The sequence below is a fragment of the Nomascus leucogenys genome, chromosome 2 (genome assembly GCF_006542625.1).
Source record: "Nomascus leucogenys isolate Asia chromosome 2, Asia_NLE_v1, whole genome shotgun sequence".
NCBI classification, from domain to species: Eukaryota; Metazoa; Chordata; class Mammalia; order Primates; family Hylobatidae; genus Nomascus; species Nomascus leucogenys.
The window spans coordinates 7,253,473-7,276,360 of record NC_044382.1 but is presented as its reverse complement, the minus strand read 5'-3'; the positions used below and the strand labels follow the sequence as shown (position 1 = coordinate 7,276,360).

At 42.0% G+C, this 22,888-nt stretch overlaps 1 protein-coding gene across 3 annotated transcripts; it reads left to right on the top strand.

The window, feature by feature from the left end:
- The first annotated feature begins 224 nt into the window (after positions 1-224).
- On the top strand, positions 225-20,548 carry NPM1 (nucleophosmin 1). Of its 3 annotated transcripts, XM_003273233.2 has the most exons (11): positions 225-578; positions 2,608-2,687; positions 3,881-4,000; positions 4,279-4,372; positions 5,296-5,402; positions 5,500-5,564; positions 12,335-12,392; positions 13,025-13,111; positions 14,660-14,761; positions 17,379-17,453; positions 20,192-20,548. In XM_003273233.2, the coding sequence occupies exons 1-11, from the start codon at positions 521-523 to the stop codon at positions 20,228-20,230; spliced, it is 885 nt and encodes a 294-aa protein (XP_003273281.1). In that variant the 5' UTR covers positions 225-520; the 3' UTR covers positions 20,231-20,548. The 3 variants fall into 3 exon arrangements, with proteins under 3 accessions (XP_003273281.1, XP_003273282.1, XP_030681022.1); XM_003273234.3 differs by lacking the exons at positions 17,379-17,453; positions 20,192-20,548 and adding an exon at positions 15,767-16,104; XM_030825162.1 differs by lacking the exon at positions 2,608-2,687 and having other exon boundaries at positions 282-578.
- The last annotated feature ends 2,340 nt before the right edge of the window (positions 20,549-22,888 follow it).

Sequence of the window (22,888 nt, the reverse complement as noted above, 5' to 3'; positions counted from 1 at the left end):
CTCTCTGGCTTATTCCCAGCCGGCTAACCCGCCATATCTTACACAGCTAAGGGCTGCCGACGCCATTTTGCAGGGTGGGCTGCGCAGACTCTTGGCGGGAGGCCGGCACGCTTGAGCGGGAGAGGACGTGGAAATGTTGGAGGTGGGGAGCGCGCGCTACGACTGGAAAGCACGCGTGCGCACAGGCGACAGCAGCGGAGGGGTGGGGCCAGTGTACGAGTGCGCGTGCTCGGTGGGAGCCCGCGGAGTACCTGGAAGGAGGTGGGGGGGCGAGGTAGAAAGGAGTAGGGTTGAAAAGCGCTTGCGCAGGAGGCTACGGTACGGGGGTGGGAGGGCTTCGGCGCACGCGCGCGGAGGCGGGACTTGGGAAGCGCTCGCGAGATCTTCAGGGGCTATATATAAGCGCGGGGAGCCTGCGTCCTTTCCCTGGTGTGATTCCGTCCTGCGCGGCTGTTATTTGGAGCAGCGTTCGTTTATCTCCGTCCGCCTTCTCTCCTACCTAAGTGCGTGCCGCCACCCGATGGAAGATTCGATGGACATGGACATGAGCCCCCTGAGGCCCCAGAACTATCTTTTCGGTAACTGCTGGGGGGGAGCTGGAGCGAGGCCGAGCGGGGCCTGGTGGCGGTGAGGGTGGGGGTGAGGGGCGGGAATCCGGCTGCAGCCGGGTCTGGTGGATACCGCCAGACAGACTGGAGGCCTGAGCGGGTGGGAAGAGCTGCCCGAGCCCTGGACCTGGAGGGATTGGAGCCGCGGGGGGAGCCGGTGGCGTGAAGGGGGAGGAGACGAGCGGCCTGAAGCGTCTGGGGCGTGAGCGGTCCGAGGCGTAGGGCCTGAGGTAAAGCGGAACCGGCCGCCTGGAAGTTCGGCCGTTGCCGGGGATACGCCGCGGAGCTCCAGGCGTGGTTTATTTTCTAACGGCGTTCATTCGTAGGCTTCTGATGCCAGGCCCCGGGTTGGTGGTCCCGGAGGCTGGGTTTACCGGGAAGCACGGGCCTGCTTGTTGGAGGGGATAGATGCACAGTTTGGCTTATTCTGGCCACAGAGTCTAGAAGTTGCCGGACCTAGACTTCACTCGCGTGCTTCGGCCAGTTACTGGGGGTGGGGAGGCGCGGCGCGGCGTGTGGAGGCCGCAACCGCTGGGAGCACGTGGTTGCCACGTGGTTGGGGGAGGGAGGGGGGTGTGGGCGCTACATCCGGGACTCACCGGCGTGTTGCCACTCCCGAGCCAGGGATGCTGTGGCTCTGTTGAAGTGGGAAGTGTTAAGAGGCTGGTAGCACTAGGATTCTGGAGTTCTTTGTTCAGTGCTCACAGCATCTACTGTGATGGCAGCTTTCATTTTTTTGAGCCCCTTTTCTGTCTCACTGCGGTAGGTGGAGCTAGCCTCACTTTGCAGATGAGGATACTGGTGCCCAGAGATAAACTCACTTAACGAAGGTTGTACTTATAGGTAAAGAGACTAAATCTAAACCAAGACGCTTGACTCCGTAGCTGCTGCTTCGTGAATATTAATGAGGCTTCGTTTTAGGGGGACGTCTTCGCATGCCGCCGTTGGTGCGGCATTGACCAAACCGCTTTTCTAAATACAAGAAACACGTAGAGTGTTCGGTTTGAGTCAGATCAAGACCTAAGACTATTGGCAGAATTTTTGGAGCACCACCCCCCCCCCCTCGACTTGAGGTAGCCCTGCCCCAAAAAGGAGAGTCCCACTTGGGTTTTTGATCTCAGTAGGATTAATTGCAGAAACCTAATCTTTGTACTATTCAGACTTTGAAGTAAGTGCAAATCCTACCGTGAATTTTATTTTGTTCATTATCCGTGCTGAGATTTGTTAATTAAACCTCTGTTCACATTTAAGCATGTGTATGTATTGGTAACGGTTAGATGACAGTTAAACGGAATCATTTAAAATTTTTATTCTGACAGTGTTTTGAAGAATTTTGCCCATTCATGGAGTGGGAGTAGACACATGTATTTAAAACATTAAGGCTTTAGTTCCTAGCTGAGAATTCAATTCCGATAAGTTTATATGAGTACTTTTTGATAACTATTGGAAACAACCCTCATCTTAAACATAATTTCTGAATATAGTTTGAGGCGTATGTCACTTTCTGTTGCTTTAGAGAGTGGAGTGTTGATCCCTGTAGCAAGCTTCGGTTCTTTTACTTTTATCATTTTTCTTTTGTAATAGTAAGCTATTCATGTTTGTAACCGTTCTCATTTCGAAATTGCCATTTGGGAATTTAGGTAGGTAAATCAGCTGTTTTAAATAGAGGGAAACTTAACATTGGACATTACATTTGGTTTCAGATAATTGTTTCAGGTTGAGATTTACTAAACTGTTGAGCTTGTTTATGCAGAATAACAGTACCTATCAGCGTAGTTAGAGATGAAATATGATGAGAAAATGGAATTATAGTCTTCTATGGGTGTTTGCAGAGGTTTCTGTTAAAGAAATCTAGGAATTGATCATTCTGCTTTGCCGTCTGGTAGCTAAAATAGTGAAAAACTTGTTCCAAAGTTAGACCTGACCTTTTTGGTTACCCACACTTAAGTTTCAGTGTTATTTTTCTCCTTGTTAGAGTTGCTTTTTTCTTCATTTACAGGTTGTGAACTAAAGGCCGACAAAGATTATCACTTTAAGGTGGATAATGATGAAAATGAGCACCAGTTATCTTTAAGAACGGTACTTAAACTTTCAAAATAAACTACTTAACCCTACTTGATTTCAGCCTTTTAGTTTCTATTCATGTGGCTTGAGACTTTTTTCCTTTGCTGACTGCTTATAAAATACTATTTCTTACACCTGGATATTGTGTGTACCTCACTGTCTGTACATCTTTGAAGAACTTGGCATCTATACCACTCATTTGGTAACCATGTAAAATCCAATCACACTGTTCAACTTGCCTTATTTATTTTCTTCAGTTGGATTATAAAGCCCTTGTAAAAGGCATCGATAATCTTTCATGTCTACCAGAGACTAGCCTTCTGCTCAACTTAGAAGTTGCTCAATAAATGTTAGGTGGTCTATATTGTGTATATGCATATTTATGCATTTCTTAAATTTTCTGAATGAGAAACTGATTTGCCAAGATCACAAAACCTGAGGACAACATTGCACAAATTTGTTTTCCAAGGTAATAGTGAGAGGTTTATACTTGTTTTTTAAAAAAACATAGTCATGTGCCTCATTGCAACTGCTGGGTCAACAGATGGATCGCATATACAGTGGTGGTCCCGTAAGATTATTATACCTTATTTTTAATATACCTTTCCTGTTTTTTTTTTTTTTTTTTTTTTCTTTGGAGACAGTCTCGCTCTGTCACCCAGGCTGGAGTGCAATGGCGTAATCTCGGCTCACTGCAACCTCTGATTTCCGAGTTCAAGTAATTCCCTGCCTCAGCCTCCCGAGTAGCTGGGATTACAGGCATGTGCCACCACGCCTGGCTAATTTTTGTGTTTTTAGTAGAGACGAGGCTTTACCATGTTGTCCAGGCTGTTCTCAAACTCCTGACCTCATGATCTGCCTGCCTCAGCCTCCCTAAGTGCTGGGATTACTGGCATGAGCCACCATGCCTGGCCCTTTCCTATGCTTAGATGCACAAATACTTCTTATTGTGTTTCAGTTCCTTACAGTATTCAGTACAGTAACATACTGTACAGGTTTGTAGCCTAGGTGTGTGTAGTAGGCTATACCATCTAGGTTTGTATAAGCACATCCTTAACGATTGTACAAAGATGAAATTGTCTAACAACACATTTCTCAGAACCTAGCCCTGTGGTTAAGTGACGCATGGCTGCATATAACATTTGGGGAGGGGGGTGTAAAATAGGTGGAACTCAAAATTGAAGTAGTATTTTTTTTGTTGTTTACAGGTCAGTTTAGGGGCTGGTGCAAAGGATGAGTTGCACATTGTTGAAGCGGAGGCAATGAATTACGAAGGCAGTCCAATTAAAGTAACACTGGCAACTTTGAAAATGTCTGTACAGCCAACGGTAAGGGCCCTTATGTACTTTGGATGTTGTGTCAAGGTTTAATTCTGTTTTAAGGTAGGTTTGGTGTCATTTAGTTGTGCCAAGGAGTTAGAAAGTGGTTCTTTATCTTCTGTCACTGGAGTTCAATGGTCAACTCTTGAACATGGGGGCTTCTGCTGCTAGTTTATCAGAGGTGGAAAAACAGGTTCACTGGTTTGTTGATTTGGCTTATGTGTTTGCCTGTAATGTTTATTGTTCATTTTCTTCACGTTTAGTGATTAAAAATTTCTCCCTTCTAGGTTTCCCTTGGGGGCTTTGAAATAACACCACCAGTGGTCTTAAGGTTGAAGTGTGGTTCAGGGCCAGTGCATATTAGTGGACAGCACTTAGTAGGTATGTTATTTTTATATATTATACTACTTAGTTTATTGTCTTTAGTGCAGTTGCCTGGTTCCCAGTTTGGTCTTAAAGCATAGGTATAGTATTACTGTCTTTATAATAGGTTCCAATGTGAGTCTAGAAATTTATAATTGGAGAGGGCAAATAAATTTTTGGGGTGAGGGGAAAAATCTTGCTCTGTCACCCAGGCTAGAGTACAGTGGCGCAATCTTGGCTCACTGGAACCTCTCTGGGATTCAAGCGATCCTCCTGTCTCAGCCTCCCCAGTAGCTGGGACCACAGGCGTGCGCCACCAAGTCCAGTTGCGTTTCATGGTTTTAGTAGAGAAGGGGTTTCGTGATGTTGGCCAGGCCTATCTTGAACTCCAGGCCTTAACGTGATCTGCACGCCCTGGCCTCTCAAAGTGCTAGTGTTACATGCATCAGCCACTGTGCCTGGCCTAAAAATTTTTTTAAAATAAAGACAGTCTCATTATAACGAGGCTGGAGTGCAATGATGTGATCATAGCTTGCTATAGCCTCTAACTACTACTGGGTTCACCTCAGCCTCTGGAATAGCTAGAACTACAGGCACACTCCACCATGCCTGGCTAATTTTTTTTGTATATGTGCAGATGGGGTCTCACTGTGTTGCCCAAATTGGTCTCTTGGCCTCAAGTGGTCCACCTTGGCCTTCCCAAAGTGAGATTACAGGCATGAGCCACCCTCCCCAGGCTTCTTGCATTTAAAACCTGGCAGTGAACATTAGGCTTCAAAATAAAGTTCTTTTTCCCATTTGCTCTTTTTTTTTTTTTAATAGAATAGAAATCTCAGTTTTTAAAGTATTTACTGTATACTATCAGTGTTCTTTTTTTTTTTCTGACTTCTTGCTGCTTGAGTTTTATAATGTCTTATAATGTCTGATAAATTGTATTTTAGCTGTCGAGGAGGATGCAGAGTCAGAAGATGAAGAGGAGGAGGATGTGAAACTCTTAAGTATATCTGGAAAGCGGTCTGCCCCTGGAGGTGGTAGCAAGGTTCCACAGGTAGAGATGGCAATTTTATTATAGGTTTTGTATTATAGCTTTTAGTTTGGTGATAGAACAGCTCTTGTTCATGAGTATGTACCTTTTCTTTTAAAAGAAAAAAGTAAAACTTGCTGCTGATGAAGATGATGATGATGATGATGAAGATGATGATGATGAAGAGTAAGTATGATCTTAGAAACTTGATATACTTCTGGAATCTTAAAAAAAGGAATTTGACATAGTTCTATGCATGAGGGTTTTATAAAAGTCATTTACAAAAAGCCATCCTGTGTAATAGTTTATAATAAAAGGGCAAGTGGTCATCTGTTGTCAGTTTAAGTTAAATGAGCTGAGTTGAAAGGATATTGGGTCTATGAGCCTTTACAATGCTGTGACTTGTGACTCTTCAGAAGGGTAGACTATAGCGTTTGAAATTTGATTATGTCCCTTTGTTCTGAAGATTTAGTGGATGTGTTATGCCCACCAAGCCTGGTATGTTTTATGGTGAACAGTTAATGAGATTAGGTTGGAAGAAAATATGACTAAATTGCTCTATATTCATTTTACAAGTTGTTACTGAAGGTTTGTTATTCTCCAAAAGGATTTTGGCTTGTGGTTTTATGTAGATACTTATGGACAAAAATAAGATTCTAAAAAAGGGATATTAAGATTTTTCTTGGGATTTAAAATATGGTTGGAAACAGGATTTGATGAGTTTATATTAAACTAGATCAAACTATTGTTATATAAACAGTTAACACACACACTGTTATAAAGTACTGTTTATAATTGGTCTTATGTGTGCCAGTGTCAGTAATACATTGAATACTTTGATTTGGCTCTCACCTTTGTCCATCAGTTCTGAGATTGGTCCATATGCATTTATTGAAAACATAAGAGAACATGCACTTTAAAAGAGAACATGCATGAATGATCAAATTGGGAGTTTAGGTTTTAATTTAAGGTGGTGGTTCTGGAAAATCTTGAGCATGAAACAATGAAGGCAGAAAACAGGAAAAGAGCTGAAAGCGTAAAAATTCAAAGTATGACCAGGTGCAGTGATTCACACCCATAATCCTAACACCCAGCCAAGATGGGAGGATCTCTTGAGGCCAGCCTGGTCACCATAGCAAGACCCAATCTCAAAAGAAAAATAAAAATTCAAAGTACTTGCATGTCAAACTTATAAATGAACTCAAACTTAAAGGCAGTATTTGACTGTCGCTGTTTTTCTTTTTTCTTTTTTTTGAGATGGAGTCTCCTGTTGCTCAGGCTGGAGTGCAGTGGCGCCATCTTGGCTCACCACAACCTCTGCCTCCCGGGTTCAAGCGATTGTCCTGCCTCAGCCTCCCGAGTAGCTGGGACTGCAGGTGCGGGGCACCATGGCCTGCTAATTTTGCACAAGTTTATAAAATAAGTATTTAATAGCATTTACTGAGGCTCGGGGACAAGCAGTCCCTTCCAGAAAGGCTTTGGAGTAGGACCTGATTGTAGTCTTGATCCTGTTGGGGCTTTGGAAGATTTCCTTTTTTAAAAATGGATATAATTAGGCTAGGCATGGTGGCTCATGCCTGTAATCCCACCACTTTGGGAGGCTGAGGTGGGTGGATCACTTGAGGTCAGGAGTGATCAGCCTGGCCAACATGGTGAAACCCGGTGTATCTACTAAAAATATAAAAATTAGCTGGGTATGGTGGTGCCTGCCTATTGGTCCCAGTTACTTGGGAGGCTGAGTCAGGAGAATCACTTGAACCCGGGAGGTGGAGGTTGCAGCAAGCCAAGAATGCGCCACCACATTCCATCCTGAGCAACAGAGGGAGACTCCCATCTCAGAAAAATGGGTATAAATTCATGATGTAACCACAATGTAATTTTGTTTGTCTCTAAGTTGGGCATTGATAGGAATGAAAAGTGTAGATATCAAGGTCCAAATCAGTAGCTGGTATTTTTTGTGGGATTTTTTTTTTTTTTTTTGCAAGTCTCGCTCTTGTGCCCCAGGCTGGCATGCAATGGTGTGATCTCTGCTCGCTGCAACCTCTGCCTTCCAGGTTCAAGTGATTCTCCTGCCTCATCCTCCCAAGTAGCTTGGATTACAGGCGCTTGCCACCATGCCCGGCTAAGTTCTGTATTTTTAGTAGAGACGGGGTTTCACCATGTTGGCCAAGCTGGTCTCGAACTCCTGACGTGAGGTGATCTGCCTGCCTCGGCTTCCCAAAGTGCTAGGATTACAGGCGTGAGCCACCATGCCCCGCCGCAAGTTTTCATATAAGTTGAAGAAAGCGTACTAAGGTCTATGCATAGTAGTGAAGGATGCCTTGAGGGAAACAAGTCTTAATAGAAACTTCAGTGGTGAGATGGCAAGGGCCCAGCATAGATAGATGGCAATGAAAATGCAAAGAGGTGCATGAAGGTTTGTTATAGTTACTTAGAAATCTAACCCTTTGAGGCTGGGCGCAGTGGCTCACGCCTGTAATCCCAGCACTTTGGGAGGCCGAGGCGGGTGGATCACAAGGTCAGGAGATCGAGACCATCCTGGCTAACACGGTGAAACCCTGTCTGTACTAAAAAACAAAAAAAATTAGCCGGGCGTGGTGGCGGGCGCCTGTAGTCCCAGCTACTCAGGAAGCTGAGGCAGGAGAATGGCGTAAACCCGGGAGGCGGAGCTTGAAGTGCGCCACTGCACTCCAGCCCGGGCGACAGAGCGAGACTCCGCTTCAAAAAAAAAATCTAACCCTTTGAACACAGATAAAAGGGGAAATTGGTCCCCTTTTGAGGATGGAAAGGGTATATGGTGTGGGCTTTGGTTGACTCTTGATTTAAGCAAGAAAAGCTATGTAATGCATAGTGCTGATGTATACTATACATAGGTGTATGTAATTTTTTTTTTTTTTTTTTTTTTTGAGACGGAGTCTCGCTGTCACCCAAGCTGGAGTGCAGTGGCGAGTGCTACCTCGGCTCACTGCAAGCTCCGCCTCCCGGGTTCACACCATTCTCCTGCCTCAGCCTCCTGAGTAGTTGGGACTACAGGCACCCACCACCACGCCCGGCTAATTTTTGTATTTTTAGTAGAGACGGGGTTTCACCGTGTTAGCCAGAATGGTCTCAATCTCCTGACCTCGTGATCCGCCTGCCTCGGCCTCCCAAAGTGCTGGGATTACAGGTGTGAGCCACCGCGCCCTGCCAAAGGATTGGGTTCTAATGCCAGAAACTTGTACTGACAAAATCACTGTTAAAAAGCACTTGAAGGGCTATTTGTGACAGCTTTTTAAGTTATGATACTTTTTCTAAATACAGCAAATGTGTCTTCGGTATTGGAAAGATAGGTGTTTCTTACATGAAGTTGCTGTATTGGGATTTAGAGACCAGTATGTTCAGTTTTTGAATTAAACGTGAACCACTTGGTATTTGCCAATACAGACTTCTGCCTGACTTGCCCTCCAATGACTCGATTTGATTACTCCACTCCGTTATTTACGTATTAACAGTTCGCACCTGTAATCCCAGCACTTTGGGTGGTCAAGGCAGGCGGATCACCTGAGGTCAGGAGTTCAAGACCAGCCTGGCCAATATGGTGAAACCCCATCTCTTCTAACATATAGCTGGGTGAGATGGTGGTTGCCTGCAATCCCAGCTACTAGGGAGGCCGAGGCAGGATAATTGCTTGAACCCGGGAGGCAGAGGTTGCAGTGAGTTGAGATCACACCATTGCATTCCAGATTGGGCAACAAGAGTAAAACTCAAAAAAAAAATGTGCAGTTCAGTGGTTTTAGTGTGCATAGTTGTGTAGCCATCACCACAATCAATTTTAGAACATTTCATCACCTCAATGAGAAATCGTACTCTATAGGTATTACCCCTCATGCTCCTCAGCTCTAGTCAACCACGAATGAACTTTGTCTATAGGTTTCCTGTCCCTCATATTTTGCATGAATGGACTTCTGTGACTGTTTTCTTAGCACAGTGTTTTCAAGTTTCATCCATGTTATAGCATTATCAGTACTCCATTTATTTATATGGTTGAATACATTGTATGGGTATGTTTGCTTATTCATCAGTTGGTGAGTATTTGGGTTGCTTCTACTTGTTGACTGCTACGAATGCTTGTAGACATATCATTTTACTTGGGTGTACACGTAAAGCAGAGTGGCTCACCCATTGTATTCCCACTAGCAGTGTATGGGGCTTCTGATTTCACTCCAACCTACTGATTTCACTACACCTTCACTTGCCATTATCTGACTCTAATCCTGGTGGTATGAAGTGCTGATTGTGGGTTTGATTGCATCTCCCTGTGGACTAATAATGAGCATCTTTTCATGTATTTATTGGCCATATATGTCTTTGGAGAAATGTCTTTGCCCATTTAAAAAATCCAGTTCTCTTTGTCTTTACTGAGTTGTAAGAATTCTTTTTTTGTTGTTGGATACAATTTTTTGTATTTTTAGTAGAAAAGGGGTTTTGCCATGTTGGCCAGGCTGTTCTTAAACTCCTGTCTTCAGTGATCCACCTCCCTCTGCCACCCAAACTGCTGGGATTACAGCTGTGAGCCACTGTGCCTGGCAAGAATTCTTTTTTTTTTTTTTTGACAAGTCTCTGTTACCCAGGCTTGAGCGCAGTGATGTGATCTTGGCTCACTGCAACCTCCTCCTCCCTTGTTCAAGCAATTCTGCCTCTCCCAAGTAGTTGGGATTACAGGCCCCCCCCACCCCCCCGCCCCGACCATGCCCGGCTAATTTTCTGTATTTTTAATAGAGACCGGGTTTCGCCGTGTTGGCCAGACTGGTCTTGAACTCCTGACATCAGGCCTGACTCGGCCTCCCACAAGTGCTGGGATTACAGGCGTGAGCCACTGCATCTTTATATATTCTGCAAAGAAGTCCCTTATCAGACGCAAGATTTACAGATTATCTTCCACCATTCTGTGAATTGTCATTTAACTCTCATGATGGTGGTCTTTGAACAAGTTTTTAATTTTTATGACATCCGATTTCTTTTTGTTGCTTGTGCCTTTGGTGTCAATCCTAAGAAATCATTGGTAAATTCGAAGTTGTGAAAATTTACCCCTTTAATTCTGAGTTTTGTCCTTTAGTTATATTTAGGGCTTTGTTCCATTTTGAGTAAACTTACGTGTATGGTGTGAATGGAGGGGTCCAAATACAGACTTTGGATGAAGATTAGCAGTTGCCCCAACATGATTTGTTCAAAAACTATTTTTTCCCCATTGAATGATCTTGGCAACCTTTAAAAGAGTCACTTACGGCCGGGTGCGGTGGCTCACGCCTGTAATCCCAGCACTTTGAGAGGCTGAGGCAGGCGGATCGTGACCAGGAGATTGAGACTATCCTGGCCAACATGGTGAAACCCTGTCTCTACTAAAAATACAGATTTTAGCTGGGCATGGTAGTGTGTGCCTGTAGTCCCAGCTACTCAGGAGGCTGAGGCTGGAGAATTTGCTTGAACCTGGGAGGCAGAGGTTGCAGTGATCTGAGATTGTGCCACTGCACTCCAGCCTGGCGACAGAGCGAGACTCCATCTCAAAAAACAAAATCACTTACTATAAATATACGGATTTATTTCTGGAATATTCTGTTGATGTATCTATCCTTAACAGGTAAGAACAGTACAACACTATTCCTTTGTAGTTTTTATTTATTTTTTTTGAAATGAGTCTCACTCTGTCGCCCAGGCTGGAGCACAGTGGCTTGATCTTGGCTCACTGCAACCTCCGCCTCCTGGTTCCTCCTGCTTCAGCTTCCTGAGTAGCTGGGATTACAGGCGCCCGCCACCACGCCCGGCTAATTTTTGTATTTTTAGTAGAGACTGGGTTTCCCTGTTGGCCGGGCTGGTCTCAAACTCCTGACCTCATGTGATCCGGCCATCTCGGCCTCCTAAAAAGTGCTGGGATTACAAGCGTGAGCCACGGTGCCTTGGCCCCTTTGTAGGTTTTATAGCTGATTTTTTGAAATCAAGTGTGAGTTCTCTAGCTTTGTTCCTTTCCAGATTGCATTTGGCCTCTTTGAGTCCCTTAAGTGTCTTTTTTGTTTTTGTTTTTTGAGATAGGGTCTTGCTCTGTCACCCAGGCTGGAGTGCAGTGGCAGAATTACAGTTACAGTTCACTGCCTCAAGCAGATCCTCCTGCCTTAGCTTTTCAAGTAGCTGGGACTACAGGCACACACCACCACGCCTGCTAATTAAAAATATTTTTTTATAGAGAGGGTTCTCATTATGTTGCCTAGGCTGGTCTTGAACTAACGATCCTCCCACCTCAGCCTCCCAAAGTGTTAGGATTATAGGTGTGAGACACTGTGCCAGTTCTTGGGTTCGTATATAAATTTTAGGATCTGTTTCTACAGAGACCAGCTTGGGGAGTCTTCTAATGATTGTATTTAACCTGTATATTTGGGGAGTGTTGCCATCTTGGTAATATCAGAACATGGAATGTTTCTGTTTAGGTCTTTTTTTTTTTTTCAAACACAAATTCACTCTGAGTGTACAGTTTATAATATAACTATACATTACTTAAATATACATACATTATACAGTGGTATAGTGTGTATTCATGCAAAACTACTCATTGAGCAACTTCATTTCCCAGCCCCTAGCGATCACAATTATTCTATTCTATAGAAAAGAAATCCTTCTATTTCTTTGAGTTTGACTACTTTTAGATACTTAATGAATAGAATCATACAGTGTTTGTTCTTTTGTGGCTGGCTTATTTCACTTTGTTCAAGGTTCAGTCACGTAGCATGCAAGAGGATTTTCATTGTGTGTACATACACATTTCCATTTAGCCATTTAACACTTGGGTTGCTTTCACCTCTTTGCTGTTGTGAACAATGCTTCGATAAACATGGGTGCACAAATAATCACTTCAAGGTCCTGCTTTCAATTCTTGTGTCTACTCCCAAATTTTGAAAGTGCTTAATGTCTTGACATTTCATTCGTAGTGATGATGATGATGATTTTGATGATGAGGAAGCTGAAGAAAAAGCGCCAGTGAAGAAAGTAAGTAGATACAATGCTACAAGGTTGTTAAACTAACAATAGAAATGGTGATTTTTTTAGTGCTATTTGCTTGTTTTGTAGTTAAGGGAAGCTGGTGTGGGAGATATCTCATACTGAAAAATTAGTCCTGACGAGGCCTACAGAAAACTTACAGTGGGGAATGGTCTGTTCTCTTTATCCTTGCGGCCCTCCGCCCAATTTGTTAGTCTTGTGTAACCTTTTGTCCAAGTGGTTGCTGCTTTTTCTTTTCTTTTTTTTTTTTTTTTTGAGACGGAGTCTCATTGTCACCCGGGCTGGAGTACAGTGGTGTGATCTCGGCTCACTGGGTTGAAGCCTCCCGGGTTGAAGCGATTCTCCTGCTTCAGCCTCCTGAGTAGCTGGAATTAGACTCATGCCACCACACTCAGCTAATTTTTGCATTTTTAGTAGAGACGGAGTTTCACCATGTTGGCCAGGCTGGTCTGGAACTCCTGACCTCGTGATCCACCTGCCTCGGCCTCCCGAAGTCCTGGGATTACAGGCATGAGCCACCACGCCAAGCCTGTGGTTGCTCCTTTTCTTAAATGGCTTGGACAGTTTTGTTTGCACTGTTGGGGTCAGGGACAGTGATTAAGATAAATTTCTAATTGCAGTCTATACGAGATACTCCAGCCAAAAATGCACAAAAGTCAAATCAGAATGGAAAAGACTCAAAACCATCATCAACACCAAGATCAAAAGTAAGTGGCTACATTTACACATGGGTCTTATTGATCTAGTTGGGAAAAAAAGATCTACTGTGGAAGAATCTAGTGTGTCTGAAATTTGATAGGCCTTTATAGAACCCCTGTAATTGCTGTTTAAAAGTTAAAATCAGCTTGCTGCAGCTGGGCTCAGTGGCTCACTCCTGTAATCCCAGCATTTTGGGAGGGAGGCCGAGGTGGGTGGGATCACCTGAGGTCAGGGGTTTGAGACTAGCCTGGCCAACATCGTGAAACCCCGTCTTTACGAAAAACACAAAAATTAGCCAGGCGTGGTGGTATGTGCCTGTAATTCCACCTACTCAGGAGGTGGAGACAGGAGAATTGCTTGAACCTGGGAGGTGGAGTGCAGTGAGATTGCACCACTGCACTCCAGCTTGGGCAAAAGAGGGAGACTTGGCCTCCAAAAAAAAATCAGCTTGTTGTGTGTTGTAGGTACACACACATAAACATACTAAATGTAAGGTGCTGTTGGGGTTCCAGTGGCCGGGGGGAAGCCATTAGACTGTTTTGAAAGAGATGGACCCTCACTATGTCACTCAGTCTGGATTAGAGTTGTGTGGTCTCGGCTTACTGCAACCTTCACTTCCCGGGTTCAAGCGATTCTCCTGCCTCAGCTTCCCAAGTAGCTGGGACTACATGCGCGCCACCAGGCCCAGCTTATTTTTGTATTTTTGAGTAGGGATGGGGTTTCACTACATACGTTGGCCAGGCTGGTCTCAAACCCCTGACTGCAGGTGATCCGCCCTCCTAGGCCTCTCAAAGTGCTGAGATTACAGGTGTGAGCCACCATGCCTGGCCTGAATTTTTTTATTGTGAAGTCAATAGTTGTTTCCCGTAAGGAATCTTTGTTGAAAGGCATGTCTGCATAGAGTAGAGGTTCTCAACCTTGGCTGCATGTTAGATTGAAGTAGAACATTTGGGCCTAGACAGGGTGTGTTGATCTCATTCCCGGCCCTACCCACTTCCCTGCAGAAAATGGAATTTAAAGGAAAAAAAGTTTAAAAGAACCCCAGTACTTGTGCTCTACTTACGGAGATTGTCATAAACATGGTCTGGGGTGGGTCCCAGGCATCAGACTACAGTGACTTTCTTGCTTTATTCTTAGGGATTTTCGATTTCCTTTTTTGACCTTAGTATTGTGCATAAAAGCAAACTCCCAAGTTACTCTTTTTATTTAAAGAGATGGGTGTCCTACTCTTGCCCAGGTTGGAGTACAGTGGTATAATCATAGCCCACTACAGCCTCCAGCTGCTGGGCTTAAGCAATCCTCCTGCCTTAGCCTCCTGAGTAGCTGGGATTACAGGCATGCACCACCATGCCTAGCTAATCATCTTATTCCTTCCTTAAAGGAAAGATTTTATGAAGAAAATTATATGGCGTGAATTTATTGATGATAATTCCAGTTGTATAATTAGCTTTATAAGCGAGTTTTGTGAGAATATTTGAGGAAATCCAGATAGAATGGGTTTTAATTAGGAATTGTATTTGTTCTTATGACCTTTTGGAAATTCATTTCTTTTTCAGGGACAAGAATCCTTCAAAAAACAGGAAAAAACTCCTAAAACACCAAAAGGACCGAGTTCTGTAGAAGACATTAAAGCAAAAATGCAAGCAAGTATAGAAAAAGTGAGTAGTTACCTTAAAAAAAAAAAACTTTGTCTCCTCCCTCAAATTGTATGTGTCTGGTTTGCATAGACTTGAATGTTTCTTGTTTTTTTGTTTGTTTTGGTTTAATATACTTGCCCTGTTCGTGGTGTGAATTTTTTTCAAAAATTTATTATAAAACATTTATAATTGTGTCTGTGGTGGTTTTTGCATATGCAAAATTAAATATGCCTTATTTTCCATTATGAAAGGAATGTAGTGCACTGCTTGCAAGATAACATTCTGACCTTCCATGTTAAAATAGATCAGTGAGAACCCTTTGCTTATTCTGGTTGTAAGATATGCTGGAGAACCAACAGAGGGCGTATGAGACTTCATTAAAATTACAAACAGCTGGAAAAGTAGACGCTGGCTGTTGCTTGGTATTATAGTTAAATATTCATGATTGACCCTAGTCAGAAGTAATTTTCAGCAGATTGAGACATTGCTGTTTGTCCTTTACACCAAGTTGTCACCAGTTAATACATGTAGTAGTAGCTAGATTTTGTGAATGACTAATAGGCTTAAATCTAGTTTCCTTTTGTCTTAAATAATGGAAATGCGGGAAGAGGATTAGGTCTCTTGTCTGCTTGACTGGGGGATTTGAGTAGGTTATGGAATAAATGGTTTAAATGCCCTGGAAGCACATTTGAGAGAAGCTTTAATTCTGTGAATAATACTTTTTAGACTCCAACTATTGAGAGCAAATGTGGGGTGGTGAGGAAAAATTGCCAACTCATTTCCCCATGTTTTTCTTGTGCTCTATAGATTTTTCGTGGCTTCAGTAGATACCTTGTACAGTGATAAGTCCACTGGAAAAAAAATTTTAGAACTGGAACATATTTCTTGTTTTAGTCACACTGTAAACCCTTTAGCCTTCCTGGTTATCACTGATTTTTGTCCCTTGGATACAATGCTAAAATGACATCTTTTAGATGCCCCTCCCCTCCATTTTAATATGGTCCTATCTCCTTGGTTTAATTGCAGGCGCATTGAACAGTCCTGGGCACTACATGTAAATTAAGCCCAAAGATGGGGAGAAAGGAAAAGGAGAGACAAATATAGTCCATACTGAGTGTCATCAACAATCCAGACTGAAGTCTTCTATTTTAATGTCAATCCCCTTTTCTGATTTGCCACCCATGCCTCTTCAGGCTGGAAACAATCTCTTGGTTCCCTAAAGCACTTTCTTCTGACTGCTGTGATTCAGTGAACCTTGCCCTCTGCTTTCTATTACTTGTGCATTTGCCTCACCTGACAATGTTTTAAATCGCCTTTGTATCTCCTTAGCTGCTCAATAAATATTTGAATGAATCAATTAAGAATGTATGTGACAATAATTTTGAAATGAAAATTGTGAGGTTTATTTTACTAGGTTATTGGAGGCAGTTGTTTCTTAATGCTATACCTGATTCTGCCAAAGTCCCTTGGACATTTGAAAACCTTTTCAATCTTTTAAAAATGCATAAAAGATACTTACAGGGAAAGATACGAATTAAATTTAATAAAAAATACATTCATTGCTTTAAAGTAATTCCAAAGTGATAAATAAAAACATTTGAAGATATTTGCAATAGTAAATGTTTTGAAATTTTGGTGACAAAGTCACAGGTCTTGCCAATACTGTTGTAGTTTCTTGCCTATATCCATAATTTGAAGGAAATGGTAAGAGTGATTAGTGAAGTGTAATTACTGTAATTTTTTCCCCTATTGTAGTTTCTTGCCTATATCCATGATTTGAAGGAAATGGTAAGAGTGATTAGTGAAATGTAATTACTGTAATTTTTTTCCCCATTCAACTTTATATGTTTTTAACTGATGACCAGATCATTGTTGTTCTGAACCAGTTTGTGGTCAAAAGTGTTTGGTGGGGTTTTGTTTGTTTTTTTTTTTTTTTGAGATGGGAGTCTCGCTCTGTCACCCAGGCTGGAGTGCAGTGGCGCAATCTCGGCTCACTGCAAGCTCCGCCTCCCGGGTTCACGCCATTCTCCTGCCTCAGCCTCTCCGAGTAGCTGGGACTACAGGCGCCCGCCACCATGCCCGGCTAAATTTTTGTATTTTTTTTTTTTTTTTTTTTTTTTAGTAGAGACGGGGTTCCACCGTGGTCTCGATCTCCTGACCTCGTGATCCGCCCGCCTCGGCCTCCCAAAGTGCTGGGATTACAAGCGTGAGCCACCGCGCCCGGCCTTTGTTTGTTTGTTTTTAAAGAACAGTTTGGGTCACTTGACATGGTTCTCCAAAGGGGTGTTATGGGTTGTATTAGGTTCTGGGTGATAACCGACTTGTTAGATAATACAGATAAGCAACCGAGTTGCCATGTTTGTCTGTATAATCTCAAGTGTAGCTTATATTTATGTTCTTAGAGAGGTTGTCAGGGAAGATTTGACCCTTTGGCAAATCTGTTTGAATAGAGATACTAGCCATGCTGCCCAATAGGGCTTTCTGGCCCTGAAAAAGACATTGAGTGTTCTTGGAAAGTTGAAGGGAAAAAGAATAAACTGATCCATGTAGTAGCATGCAGATTATTGAGGAATTTTCTAAAGGTGTCTCTCTCAGTGTATTTCTCTACTTACCTGTAATAATGCTTTTGTCTCAATAGGGTGGTTCTCTTCCCAAAGTGGAAGCCAAGTTCATCAATTATGTGAAGAATTGCTTCCGGATGACTGACCAAGAGGTAACTGGATTTTCTGGGGACATGATTAAATCCAAGTTTTTTGTGATTTATTATGATTCTGCCTTTACCCTTTTTAAGTGTTGGCTCTTTTTAAAAAGTTCCTAACCACAGATAATATTTCATTTAATGAAATACCTGAAAACTCATGTGTTAATGAAATACATGAAGAATACAGTTGGCAGTCTGAGATGACAACTTCAGTATATTTTTCCCAGATTTCCTATAGTAAATTATTTCTTGGTTATTGAATTCAGTTTTACTTTTTTGGTACTATGTTGGTTAAGGAAATTGCTGTGGTTTTCCTTGCTGCTCCATTTGACTGCTTGGGGCAGTCTGGTCTTTGCTTTTTTGGGAGTTGGTAGAGATCATTTTCTTTTTTTTTTTTTTCATAGATCTTATGGGAAATACATTTTGCCAAAATCATCCTAACATGAAATCTGGAAGCAAGACACTAAATTGTGGCTACTACCAGATACATAAGCTTGAGTTAGCTGTTAGATTTTACAGTTAGTACATGTGAAAGTCTTAGTTAACATAAAGATTATGCATTTATTTTTGCTCTTATTTACACTTGACTCATAAGTGTAAGGAAAATGTAAAAGTGGTTAAATAGGGACGTTAGGGTATTGTGTAGAGAACCGATGCTGCATTTAATGGTCTTTAGGTTTCCTGTGGTCAGCTTTTTAAAAAAAATTAGGAAAATTTGGCAATTAGCTGTTTTTTTTTTTCAGCCATAGTATTTAGCACTTCAATTATTACACTTTAATTTTTAGTTTTCGGGTTCGTAAAACCCTGATAATGGTTAATTTTGAGTTTAGCTTTGTGAAAGTTGTAGTAATGGGCTGTGATGATCAGATTCAGTCTTTTGGTTGCTGTTCTGTCTTTTCTCTACATTTGAATCCCAAAGTTTAAAGTGTGAGTTTTGGGAGTTTATTTGGAATACTAAACATTGATTGAGCATAAGTTATTTTGAAACTCCGCATTATGCAACTGTTTATTTAATATTGAAAGTAGTGGAAAGTCAGACATAAATAACCAGCATGTACTAACAGCTAAGCATAAGAGATGCATTCTTCAACTACTGCCAAGGAAAGTGATGATAAATTTAATGATTAAGTTGCAGTAGTCTTCTGTACATTATAACAAAGGCTTGTAGCTACAAAGTCTTGTAGCTATTAAATTACTGAACCAGCACTTCTACCAGAAGTATTTTCTTTTTAAAAAAAAGTATTTTTGGCCAGGTTGGTCTTGAACTCCTGGCCTCAAGCGGTCCTCCCATCTTTTCCTCCCAAAGTGCTAGGATTACAGGCACGAGCCACCTTGCCCAGCCTACCAGAAGTATTTTCTTGCTCTAGAATTGAAAGTGTTTCAAGTGTCAGAATGATATTTCTGGAATAGTAAATGTTTAATAACTTGAACTTGAATTACTATTACAGAGATTATCAAAACTAAATGCTTCCTGTTTTTGACATAGAGATGCAAAATGCAAGCAATGACAATGTATATTTGTTTGAACCTGATGATAAGAAGATCTCTGCCTGGGCGTGGTAGTTCATGCCTATAATCCCAGCACTTTGGGAGGCAACATGGCAAAACTCCATCTCTACTAAAAATACTAAATTTAGCTGGGCATGGTGGCATGTACCTGTAATCCCACCTACTCAAGAGGCGGAGGCAGGAGGATCGCTTGAACCTGGGAGGCAGAGATTGCAGTGAGCACCACTGCACTCCAGCCTCGGTGGCAGAGTGAGAGTCCATCTCAGAAAAAAATATTTCTATGATATTTAATACTGGCATTCAGTATTCAGTTACCTTGTACTTGAGAACCCATTGGCTGTGAAACAGTGACAGCTGAGAGAATCTTGAGTCATCTTATTTCTAGTTCTTGGTGAACTTCTGGACTTTTCTTCAGAACCACCTTGCCATGTTGGCCAGGCTGGCCTTGAACTCCTGACCTCTCAGGTGATCCAACACCTTGGCCTCTTAAAGTGCTGGGATTACAGGCGTGAGCCACCATGCCTGGCCAGCTGTTTTTTTTGTTTGTTTTTTGTTTTGGTCACCCATCTGTAGTGTGATCTTGGCTTACTGCAACCTCTGCCTCTTGGGCTCAGGCAGTCCTCCCACTGCAGCCTCCTGAGTAGCTGGGCCTCCTGTAGTTGCACACCACCAAGCCTGGCTAATTTTGGAATTTTTAGTAGACAGGGTTTCACCATGTTGCCCAGGCTGGTCTCAAATTCCTGAGCTGAAGTGATCTGCCCGCCTCAGTCTCCCAAAGTGTAGGGATTACAGGCGTGAGCCAGCATGCCTAGCCTCAGCATATAGTTTTTTCTAAATGTACACATGCCCAGGCACACGTGCACAGGCAATTCAGAATCAGTTTTTGGTGTTTATGTAACTTTATTTGCCAAATCTGGCCGACTCTAAAGCTGGTCTCAGGGGAGATGAAGTTGGAAGTAACATTGGCCAAATGGGTCTCTGTTCTTTCTCTTGATTTCCTTAAGTAAATAATGCTAAACTATTAAATAATTATTAGTATATTGTTCACATTTTTATGACTGATCAAAGTGTTTGGAATTAAATTACATCTGAGTATAAGTTTTCTTGGAGTCATTTCTTCAGAGTTAACTTCTCTGGTGGTAGAATGAAAAATAGATGTTGAACTATGCAAAGAGACATTTAATTTATTGATGTCTATGAAGTGTTGTGGTTCCTTAACCACATTTCTTTTTTTTTTCCAGGCTATTCAAGATCTCTGGCAGTGGAGGAAGTCTCTTTAAGAAAATAGTTTAAACAATTTGTTAAAAATTTTCCGTCTTATTTCATTTCTGTAACAGTTGATATCTGGCTGTCCTTTTTATAATGCAGAGTGAGAACTTTCCCTACCGTGTTTGATAAATGTTGTCCAGGTTCTATTGCCAAGAATGTGTTGTCCAAAATGCCTGTTTAGTTTTTAAAGATGGAACTCCACCCTTTGCTTGGTTTTAAGTATGTATGGAATGTTATGATAGGACATAGTAGTAGCGGTGGTCAGACATGGAAATGGTGGGGAGACAAAAATATACATGTGAAATAAAACTCAGTATTTTAATAAAGTAGCACAGTTTCTATTGACTTATTTAACTGCTGTATACTTTGTCAAAGAAATAATTAATGTAGTTAGGAATGGCAAATAGTATTGTAAAATCCGTTAGAATGTCCCTGCCCTCCCCTTCAATAGTTCTCCCTGGAGCTGACCACTTTTTCATTATAAGGATTTAGTGCTGTATTCCCACCTCCTGATGATAGTTAACAATTATAACTATGCAACATGTTTCCAAATGTTCCATTAGACCTCCTGTCCGCCTATTCTAGCCTCACTCACAAAGAAAATCTGGCATGTTAGAACAGCTTAAAAGCAGCCTTTCAACCTGTATTTTTTTTTTTCCCTAGGCTGGAGTGCAGTGGCACAATCTTAGCTACTGCAGCTTCTGCTTCTTGGGTTCAAGCAACTCTCCTGCCTCAGCCTCCCAAGTAGCTGGGATTACAGGTGTGAGCCACCAGCCCGGCTAATTTTTGTATTTTTAGTAGAGATGGGGGTTTCACTATGTTGGCCAGGCTGGTCTCGAATTCCTGACCTCAAGTGATCTGCCCACCTCAGCTTCCTTAAAGTGCTAGGATTGTAGGTGTGAGCAACCGCACCTGACCTCAACCTGGATTCCTTATCTGAATCAAAGCAATTATTTCAGTGACTTATTTGCTCAAGTTGCCTAGTACTTCTTACAGATGTATAGGAGAAAATTTATTACATAGATAACAAGGATATTCAGACTAATTAGCACCTTTATATGTTCTGCCTTAAGCTGATCACATGATCTGAGTCAGATACACTGATTTGATTTCTATTGTTTTGTTGTGCTTTATACTCCAGTAGTTTGAGTAGATGAGGGAATGTTCTCCAGTTCTGTGCCGTTTTCTTTGGGAGATTTTCATCTCCCACTTCTATCCATTCTTAGACTTGTTTGATTGTCTTGGATGGTTTTTCTCATTCCTTTCTGTTTAAACTTGGGAAAGAGACTTTGATTTTGTCTTTAAATTTTTGTGTTGATTTTAATATACCAACTGCTTGCTTCTTTGGGCGTGTATCTGAAATCTAAAAAACATTACTCAACATTTTATTTATTCCAACATTTTGAAGTGATCTTGAATTTTTTTTTCTTTCTTTCTTGTTTTGAGACCTATTCTCATCTGTCGCCTAGGTTGGAGTGCAGTGATGCGATCTGAGCTCACTGCAGTCTCCCGTCTCAGCCTCCCAAGTAGTTGGGATTACAAGTGTGTGCCACCACACCTGGCTAAGTTTGTATATACATATAAATATATATATAGTATATAGATATACTAAAATATATATATATATATTTTAGTAGAGATAGGGTTTCACCATGTTGGCCAGTCTCGAACTCCTGACCTCAAGTGATCTGCCCGCCTTAGCCTCCCAAAGTGCTGGCATTAGGTGTGAGCCAGTGTGCCCAGACAGGTTTTCATCCTGTGTGTTTTTGCCTTTACTTTCTAGCAGCCTGTTTTATTTAGCAGGTTGGCATTTGTTAACTAGGCTGATAGTTGTGAATATTTTGAATCGGATCTGTAGATGTTAACCCTTTTCACTTCTAGGATAGTTCTCCACTTTGGAGAGTGGAGAAAAGTTGGGGCACAGTACTATCTTGTCTCATAATCAGTTTCTGGGTGTCATATATGTGTTCTAATTGTTTACCGTGGGTTGTGGTTTCCTTCATTAATTCAGTATCCTCTATCCATATCTGTCCACATTTCTCTATACCTTTATTTTAATGAAGAGAGGATGGTATGTTGATTGCCACACTGGAAAGCACCTTTTTTTGGTGCCACCATGCCCAACAAACTTTTTTGTCAAGACGTTTTGCCATGTTGCCCAGACTGGTCTTGGACTCTTGGGCTCAAGTGATCTCCCACCTCAGCTTCCCAAAGTGCTAGGATTACAGGTGTGAGCCATCACATCTGGCTGGAAATGATTTTAATGTGATTTCTTTTTCTTTTTGCCAATTTTTAGTGTGATGGATTGATACCTAGCAGCCTGTGAAAAGGAATCAGTGGGTGAATTTATCCTTAATTCAGATTTTCATGTATTTGTATATATATCAACCCCACTGTATTTTTTTGATGCTGATATTTTCTTTTTGACCAAGGGAATCCCCTTCAAGCTTGCTCCTACCATAGCAGGTCTCAGTAATCTGATCACTCTTCGATTTCTTGTGTGACAGGGTGTTTCATCTTGCTCATTTTCTTCCTCAGACCTGGAGGGGCCATTTCCCCCAAAGAACCTTGGCTCCCCCTTAGAAATAATGGTATTTGTAGACCACTGTCTGGGTGGGAACATTGCTTGTTAATACTGGGTTCTAGGTTAGCCGGTTGATTAGATCAGA

Excerpts from the sequence above, each read along its gene's own strand:
- NPM1 (XM_003273233.2), top strand. The coding sequence starts at position 521 with ATGGAAGATTCGATGGACATGGACATGAGCCCCCTGAGGCCCCAGAAC. Across the intron at positions 5,403-5,499 it reads GTGGTAGCAAGGTTCCACAG|AAAAAAGTAAAACTTGCTGC; the intron begins GTAGAGATGGCA and ends TTCTTTTAAAAG. Across the intron at positions 5,565-12,334 it reads GAAGATGATGATGATGAAGA|TGATGATGATGATGATTTTG; the intron begins GTAAGTATGATC and ends TTTCATTCGTAG.